General features: G+C 36.7%; 1 protein-coding gene across 3 annotated transcripts in view; it reads right to left on the bottom strand.

Annotated features, from left to right (window-relative positions):
- Positions 1–601: 601 nt before the first annotated feature.
- The window catches only part of LOC129001950 (myogenesis-regulating glycosidase), a 42,838-nt gene continuing 33,845 nt past the window's right edge, over positions 602–9,594 (bottom strand). For all 3 annotated transcript variants that reach the window (XM_054429396.1, XM_054429397.1, XM_054429398.1), the window contains 5 exons: positions 3,763–3,956; positions 3,464–3,575; positions 2,490–2,692; positions 1,725–1,904; positions 602–991 (listed from right to left, as the gene is read on the bottom strand). In XM_054429396.1, the coding sequence (XP_054285371.1) occupies positions 854–991; positions 1,725–1,904; positions 2,490–2,692; positions 3,464–3,575; positions 3,763–3,956 (827 nt within the window). In that variant the 3' untranslated portion in view covers positions 602–853. The remainder of the gene's footprint in view (positions 992–1,724; positions 1,905–2,489; positions 2,693–3,463; positions 3,576–3,762; positions 3,957–9,594) is intronic.

Below are 9,594 nucleotides of genomic sequence, written 5' to 3'. Positions count from 1 at the left end.
GTTTACAAACATAACATTAAATATCATGATTAGCAGAGTTTTCATAATGCACTGAAAAGATTTTAAAGTTAGTGAACCGATAAATTTACCATATGTTTTTTCTATTCCCTATTTTGAAGCTACCCGAAAACGATGATTTTGCTGAAGATTTAGAGGACTAAAAACAGCTGCTTTCCGGACAGTATGATAAAAAAACACTTTCAATATTTGAAATATAATTTGTGCTATTTTTTAGGGAGAACAAGCTAAAGACGAGAAAAGAAACAGTACAAAAGCCCAATCTACACAAGACGTTCATCATTCACTGTTAAACAAAAGTGAAACCTGTGCCATTTAATTTAAATAACATATGCTATGTAATAATGGATGTGGATTCAATTTTGTATACCTTCTTTTCTGCATTGTACTGTATCGAAGTACCCAAGGTGTTTAATTCAAAATTTCATAACAATTTAGCTACATAGTAGGCCTACATAGTATTAATACCCTGATGGCTACCTTTATGCTGATGGAACATTGAATTACACAAGGAAAACTGTTTAATATATCCATCAACACATTAGGCCTACTGTTTTATTCTGACAACACAGAACCAAATAAATTGAATGAAAAAATCACAATAAATTTATTTACAAAATGCAACACTATCACACAACAGTCTAAATGTACATGGAATTCTTACAGTTAAAACTTATCCATTATTATTTATCACAATGCTGGTTGAAACCAAAAGTTAAAACCATCACTAGTAAAATGTTTACAATTTTAATACCTCTAAAAACATTTGATTGACTAACATCACAACTTTAGTTCAGGTATGTCTGTGACTTGATTTACTAAAGGAAATAGATTTTCAAAACCTAGTGTTATCAGGCATCTTGAGGAAATAAGCAATTTTCTCCAAGGGAACTTTATAACTGTGGATCCATCGAGAACCTTTTCTAAGGCTGCCGTCTATTCCGTCCTTCCAAACTCCTGCTGGCAGGTAGACCTGTAAAAAAATATGTGTTAATCAAATAAGTGTACTCTTATTATACTTTATAAAATATAAAAAAAACGATAGCAGTGAGTTTTTTAAATATTTTGTTTAAATTGTGTCCTTTAAGGTAAAAAACTACAGAACAAGATATTTACCAGAATAAGCATGTAGAATATAAGTTATAGTAAATACTGGGATACAAAACAGTTATTTGCTTGGCATAAGTAAGGTTGCTGATCAACAATAACAATTCTTCAACCGACTGTGTTGTGTGAATTATATTGTTACTGCCTTGTTCAAAAATAATATACCACATTCATCAAACATATCCGACGTACTCGACAGAATTACGTAGTTTTGGTAAGCACAAACTGTTAGAACATAGTATTCTGCGCTTTCTCTGTGGCATGGTAACGAACAAACACAACCAACTGACTTGTTTTTGCAGGTAAATAAACAAATAAGTTTAATAAATATTGATGATTTTACGTTCTGGTGTTTTTATTTGCTGTTAAGGAACGTCGGAAGGTAAAAACATCAATATTGATTGTTTGATGTTCCACTAGTAGGAAATGAATTCTAACCCTTCATGGGATTCATTTAATTTGTGAACTTTTTGACTGGAATCATCTTAGTCGGAATGCCAGAATATCAATAGCTGTAAAGGGGAATTGAAGGAGAAATTAATCGTACTCTAGAATTTTTCACCCTTCCCCTTTTGAAGTGGGACAAGGATGTAGCTTACCTCTCGCTCGTGAGTGTTTGGCCGCAGGATGGGAGCGACAATGAGTTCTTCTCCGACTGAGAACTCGTCCTTGACCAGGTGACAAGCCGAGTCGCTAGGATCTAACATCCAAAGAGGTCGGACTAGAGGAGTGCCAGAGTCTAGGGCCTCCTGTGCGTACTTCTTCAGGAGAGGGTTTACCTGAAAAAAGATAAGGAGCAACACTTGTTTTAGAAATTTAATAAACAAATTTCACGAGTTATACTTTTGCAATAAATGTTTTCTTACTCGACTTTGTTCAATAAGCTCAATCTGGTATTGAAGAACCTACTCTCTGAATTAACAATGAACATTTTCTTTATAGACGCTCATATTAAAATTACTAGGTGTTCCTATAAACTATTTGTAGACCTACAAAATATTGTTTTGTATTTTGAATTTTTCATTTTTGGGGATATATTTTGCCAATTTACTTAATTTTGAATTTATTTATTGATTCAATGTACACTTTTACTGATTATACATGGTTTTATACCTTAACATGTATACAATTAATTGCACTGTATAAGGTTTCGATACCCACAAAAAAAAACTCCTTGTGTCAACGATTGGTTTTTTAAAATCACCCAAGAAGGGTTAATTTGTTAATTTTAATCTGTAATACTGTAATACTTTACAATGAAATGGTGACCATACAAAGTAGGTATTTTAAGCCAAGTATGAATGGAGATGACACCCGTGTAGGATGAGTGGCGCGATCTACTATATAGCTGGTTGAAGGGTTACCATTTTTTGACGTAGAGCTGTAAGTGTCTTGGCCAGTTCTAAGACCTGATCGTCGTCTTTGTACTCGCTTGGCAGATGGGAGTAGCGTATAACTGGTAGGAACGTTGCAAGCTGCAGCCAACGAATGTACAGCTCCTTGTTGGGTAGTCCCTTGTCCATCAACTCTTCCAAGGTGAAGTCAAAGTCAGGCGAGGACTGGTTACCTGGAATTCAAGTGATATTACAGTGTCAGCAAAACGGGAGTGCCGATGGAGACCAGGTCAAGTCCCTTCAAACGCACGCACCCCCACAGGTCTCCATCGGCACTCCCGTTTTGCTAACACTATAATGTTGAACTATGCGTCAAAATCTTAAAACAATTTCACTAAGCAGTTTTTGTGTATGAGCACTAAAAGAATTGAATCCAGTATCTGTCTAATTTAAAATCCTGCAGATATTCACAAATACTATTTTACTAATCTTTTTGTCAAATAAGGCTCACTGTCAAAGGTTATGACACATTTTTGTCAAGGTTGTGTTTGCTTAATTTTTTAGCTGAAAGCTCATTAAGAGTTTAAGAATAAAAATATCTTTAATATCAGCTATGGGTATAATTTTCATTTATTAAGACTCTAAACTTGCTTGAAAACTTGATTTCTAATTCAGGCTTTTGCTAATATGATGTAAGGAAAGATTTGCAAAAATACTTCAATTTTTGGAATAAAATCAAGAATAAAATGTTTATTTTCTAAAACTATCTTTCATTTGATTGATATTTTTAGAAGGTGTCTACAGCTAGCACTGCCACTCCCTTGAAAAAAATATTAAGTTTTACAAAGCTTTTACTCTTTATGATTACTTAGGATAGAGAGGGCCCTATTTGGTTTTTGGTGACAAAGAATTACGTTAGCAAGCTGAATAAGATTTCACAAAATATTCATATCAAATCAATAACATACTTTTAGTAATCAGATGGAATGATTAGCAATCCTTACCTGAACTGGAATATCTCAACGGGTCTTTCACAATGAAATCTCCTCCGACAGGTCCTGGCATGAGGAAAGGGTAGCCAATGATTCCAAAAGTAAGTGTTGTTGGAATGATGACCTAAAGAATTCACCATCAAATATATCGTCAAAGTTTAAAGCAAATACCGGGAGCTAATTTGATTTATGCTACTGGTAGGTCGAGATGGGAAAACAAAACTGTCTAACTTTAAGCAATATTCACACGAACCTAGAGAAGTGAATAAAACTGTAATACAAAACCTGATTTACTATGGACAATAGTGTACCTGCAGAGATTCCCATGTAGAAGGGAGGGAGGGAAGAGATACAAAGATGGGAGCCGGAGGTCGGCTGATCGCACCAGACACTCCAATCACACTGACTGCATTCAAGATGGCGGTGGTGAACAATGCTTTGTACTCGTCAGGGTTTGTAAGGTTACGGTGCATGCTGTAGTGGAGTGGCATGTCGTAGGCCGTTCCTGCACAACCCAAGATAAATAATTACACTTCAAATTAAGTTGAAATATCACCAATGTATTTTTTTTACGGAGGTGGTTGTAAACTCATCCACAATGCTTTGCATCGTTTGGTTTGAGGAGTGACCAAATTTTAGAAGAGTTTTACAAGTGGTGTTACCCAACTAGATAAGTGAACTGATAAGGTGTGTCTTTATAAAACAACCAAGGACAGCGAACAAAGGTAAACCCTGTTAGTTTTTATCGCACTGATCGGCAAAACTGAACTTTAATCACAGTCTTGATGGAAACTGATGAACATTTGCCAGGACTAACCAACAAGGGCTGGCCCACTCCTTTGAAGTCTGAGCGCGCCGCCCGGCCCCGCCACCTCCCCTACTTCCCCCCTCGATGACGTAGCTACAAGGACACTCGCGGACCACGTGGCTGCTACCCGGCTTATTAGTCGCGTTTCTCACCGCGTTCTGTCATGTGTGTGTTACAGTTTTATAGTAGTGTTGTTGGTGATAGTGTGTGGTGAAATGTGAGTTGTACTCTAATTGTTTACGATGGTTGTTAATTGTTCTGTAGCAACGTGCGCAAATTATCAAAGAAAAACTAATGGTGTTGTTTATCACACATTTCCTAAAGATCCAGCGATCAGTTCTATTTGGGAAATTAAATGCAAAAGGGCAGATCCTATAAATAAAAACAATGCTAGGATTTGTAGTGACCACTTTCTTCCTAGTGATTATGAGGACGATATGAAAAACAGACTCCTTGGCTTGCCACAAAAAAAGATTTTGAAAAAGGGTGCTGTTCCATCGATCAACTTAAATAGGACGAGTGACGAAGACCACCATGAAAACTTAAGGTATGAAAGACACAACAATCGTATAATTAAGAAAGCAGCTTTAGATCGCTTAAAAACGTTAAGCCCTAAAAAACCTAGATTGGAACATGTTGAATCAATGACAGAAGATATTGAAAGTAATTCTATTAATGTAAGTAGTAAAAGTATTAACACATCATGTAGTCAAGAGAACATCACTGATTGTTTAAATTGTTTAGAAAAACAAAAAAAGATTGAAGCCATTGAAAGTGAATTGCTCGCACTAAAAAGCGAACTACAAAAAGCTAAACAAAAAATTAAAGTAAATGCAAAAAAATTTAAAAGGTTAATGACAACTAAAACTAATTTGAAAATGGCCTTAACCAAGCAAAAAAACATTTCAGTAAAAAGTTCGAAATGTAATAAACAGTGTCATTCATTTTTTAACAATGCTAAAAAGATCTTTACTGCAAACCAAATAAAAGCTGTTGTTAGTAAAAAAAGTACAGTGAAGTGGAACTCTGATGACATTTCTAGAGCTATAGTTTTAAGAGCTCTCAATCAGAAAACCTATGAATTTTTAAGGAAAAAAATGAACTTCCCCTTGCCTTCACCATCAACTTTAAAAAGATGGTGTTCAAAGTTTCAATGTGATCCTGGTCTTTTGACTAATGTTTTAGAACTTATGTCTAAAAGCTCAGAAACAATGACTGACCTTGAAAGAACGTGCATTTTAAGCTTCGATGAAATGCACATCGATAGTAAAATTTGTTACCACGCAGGTTTCGACCAAGCTCTAGGACCCTTCTCAAGAGTCCAGGTTGTTCTGGCAAGAGGCTTAGTATCCCCCTGGAAACAACCTGTTTACTACTCTTTTGATACAACGATGAATAAAGATATATTGTTTAATATAATACAAGAATTAGAAACAAGTAATATACGGGTTGTTGCTGTTGTATCCGATTTAGGGGGCTGCAATACCTTGTACAAAGAGTTAAAAATATGCGTTGACAATAACTCTTTTGTAAACCCTGCTTGTGCATCTCGAAACATTTACGTTTTTGCAGACATGCCTCATTATTTTAAATTAATGAGAAATCACTTATTGGACAGCGGCTTAAAGTTAGGGGACGGAACTGAAATAAAAGTAAGTTTACTTACTGATTTGTTAGAGAAAGACAAAGGTGAAATAAGGCTATGCCATAAACTCAAACCGGAGTTTCTAGCTTTAAAGGGAAATGCAAGGCAAAAAGTCGGCCCTGCTAAAGCAGTATTCTCACACACAGTGGCTAAGGCTATATTGGTGCTGTTAGGTAATAATAAGGCTTCAGATTTCTTCGATTTAATGGACCAATTTTCCGATCTCATGAACAGCAAAAGATTGTATGGGAATAACCCTATGAATTTCGCCTTTGGCATTGATGAAAATGTTTTTAGAGATCAGAAGAAAATATTAGCAGAAGTTGAACAAACAATTTCAACAATGAGGGTCATTGGAAAGAAGAACATCCTTCCTTTCCAAAAAGGGATTCTCATGTCCATCTCCTCACTTCTGAAACTTCACGAAGATCTAAAAGAAATTGGCTTGAAACACATTTTAACCGTGAGACTAACACAGGATGTATTAGAAAGCTTGTTTGGGCAACTGAGGGGAATGGGAAGATTTAACGACCATCCAACTGCCACAGAAGTAACATACAGGATTAAACAACTGTTACTTTCTAATAAATTACCTAAGCCATCTCCCAAGTCGAACCAGCTTGTTGAGGATGATAAGACATCAACTAGCACTTACCTAACAGCTGAATTGTTAGACTCTGCTTTCAGTGCTAAAGAAGCCGATGAAGAAGCCGATAAGCAAGTAACTCCTCTTGATGAACCTCAGCAGGTCAAAATCACAGAAACGGTTGATGAACCATTTGATGAAGACGAAAGTTTTTCTGCTGACGACTTCCCTATTGGCCAAGAAAAGGACTGGGCTGAACAAGAAGCTATTAATTATATTGCAGGATACGTAGCGTTCAAAGTCAAACACCTTGACCCAAGCTTGGGAACTGTTACAAGAAGTCTTCTACCGCAGAATTCAACCCTGGAGAAAAGCTGGGTATCATCTATTTCTCGTGGAGGTAAAAGCTTTAATTTACTAAATTAATAAATAATGATTAATTTTAGCGAATTTCCCGTATAGGAAATTAGCTGTTTTGTTATTAACGTAGTGGTTAATAACACTTTATTTACTTGTACTTTACATATGCTGGCATTTGAAATTCGCTGATTATTCATGTTTACTGCGAGTATGAATATTTTTAGTTATAACTCGTTACAGTTTAACCTAATTCCACAAATGTAATTGTCATATTTTTTAGCCTCTCCGTAACTGACACACACAAAACATATTTTGTAATTATTAGTTAATTAATTAATTATCTTGTAATAACTAATACTTATTGACTCTTGGTTTTTATTTAAAAAAACAACTTCAAGTATAACTTACCTTGAGTACAGGTTTGGAGAGAAAGGGCTAATTGCCTGAGAATAGGTGTAAGAAAGGATAGGATAAGCAGGCTTACCTTAAAAAATGTAGGCATCCCACTTCATTCACTACAGAACACAGAAGAAAACACAAACAAACAAAATAAACACTGGATATTTCGAGGCCACTGGCCCCTTTCTCAACATGGAGAGTCACATTAGATATTAAGAGTCTTTCACACTTTCACTGGTAAGGAAGCAGTGTTGCCAACACAAGGTTATGAGTCATTGATTTTATTTACACTTAGTCTAAGCCTGCTTTTTAGGTGTGGAAGGGGAAAGGAAAATGTTAGGCCTATCTGAGATTGAGGTTTGGGGGCTCCCTGGATTTGGTGAACCATTGATAAGAGAGTTCCCATCTCCTTAGTTGTGATGGGTTACAGGTGGGAGGGAAAGATCTTATTATTTTTGAATTGAAACAACTGTTTAAATCTTGCATATTGTGGCTGGTAGCATGAATAGGCACTGGTTTTTCTGGATGGTTGTTTTTTATATCTGTCCTATGATTGTTCATTCTTGTTCTAAAACTGGTGGTGGTAAGTCCAATGTATTGAGATGGGCAATGGTTGCATTGAAGTTGATATACAACATTTTTCGTGGAGCATGTATTGTGTCCTTTAATTTTGAAGGTTTCTCCTGTTGATGTGCTTGTAAATGTTGTGCTGGGCCTATTAATGTGGCAGGTTTTGCATCTTGCCATGTCACATGGGAATGAGCCTTCTATGGGTTTGTCTTGGTCTTTGTTAGGTTTTGACTGTTTAGGGTGAACTAACAACTTTTTTAAATTGGCTGGTTGTCGGAATGTAGTTGTGGGAGGTTTTTCCAAGAAGTCTTTGGTGTGTGGGGATGCTCTGAGAATTTTGAAACCGTCTTTTAAAATTGTGTTTAAGGATTGGAGGCCGTGGTGGTAGGTCGTGATAAGCTGCAGGTTTTGTTGGGAGTTTCTTTTTTGAGTAGGCCTAACGTTGGTGGTTTCTGATTGAGCCAGACGGATCTGGTTTTCAACTAGATTGGCCGGATAACCTCTTTTAGTAAGGGAGTTTTTCATTCTGCTATTGAACTTTTCCAGTTCTATGTCAGAGGAACAAATTCTTTTGGCTCTCATGGCTTGGCTGTAAGGAATTGAACGTTTGGTGTTGGTAGGATGGCAGCTATTGAAGTGAAGGTATTGCAGGTGGTTGGTTGGCTTAATATGAATTCCAGTTTCGATGACACCATTCTGTAATTTTAAATTTACATCCAGGAAAGTGATTTCTGTGGTTGACGTGGTGTGGGTGAATTGGAGGGGACTGAAATTGGAGAGGTCATTTAGAAATTTAGTCAGATCCTCCTCTGAATTTGTCCAGATCATGAAGATATCGTCAATGAAACAAAACCAGCAGGTGGGTTGGGTTTTTTGTGTTTTCAGGAATGATTGCTCAAGGCGGCCCATGAATAAATTGGCATATGATGGGGCCATTCTAGTGCCCATTGCAGTACCCTTTATTTGTAGGAAATTTGTGCCTTCAAATTGAAAGTTATTTTTTTCTAGGATAAATTTGGCTAAGTTAACTAAAAAAGCTGTACTCGGAGACGTATTGTTAGGCCTTTGGTCCAGGAAATGTTCTATAGCAGCTAGGCCATGTACATGAGGGATGTTTGTGTATAGTGAGGTGACGTCTATTGTTACCAATATGGTATTTGGTGGTAGAGGGGTGGTTATTGAAGATAGGCGGTCCAGAAAGTGGTTTGTGTCCTTAATATGAGAGGGTAGGCTAATGACATGTGGCTGAAGATAAGAATCTACGTAGGCTGAGATGCGTTCCGTTGCTGAGTTGCATCCGGCTACTATTGGGCGTCCTGGAGGAGGTGTAATGTTTTTATGTATCTTAGGGAGAATGTAAAACTGTGGAGTGGTGGGACTTTGGTTTATTAGTAGATTTAAAGATTCCGGAGAGATATTTTGGTTGGGTGCTTCTTTGTTTAGCCAAGTGGTTAGTTCAGTGTTGAATTTGTCGGTTGGATCTTCTTGCAATGGTTTGTAAACACTCTTGTCAGCTAGTTGTTTATAGGCTTCCGTTTGGTAGTCTTTTTTATCCATAACTACTGTTGTCGATCCTTTATCGGCCGGGAGAATCATTATAGTTTCATTTTTCTGTAAGGACTGCAGAGCTCTTCTTTCTTCTTTTGTTAGATTGTTGGTTTTAGGAAGGTTTTGTATGAAATTTGGGTCGGTTATGGATTGCATTATAAAGTTGATGTAAAGTTCTATGGGATGATCAGGTGGCAGTGGTGGTGGGTCCCAATTTGAAGGTGGTT

Source organism: Macrosteles quadrilineatus, unplaced genomic scaffold, assembly GCF_028750875.1.
Source record: "Macrosteles quadrilineatus isolate MER2022 unplaced genomic scaffold, UCM_ALF_1.0 Scaffold_9__3_contigs__length_116548681, whole genome shotgun sequence".
In the NCBI taxonomy this organism is placed as follows: Eukaryota; Metazoa; Arthropoda; class Insecta; order Hemiptera; family Cicadellidae; genus Macrosteles; species Macrosteles quadrilineatus.
The sequence above is the reverse complement of the archived record's forward strand: the minus strand, read 5'-3'. Positions and strand labels throughout refer to the sequence as shown.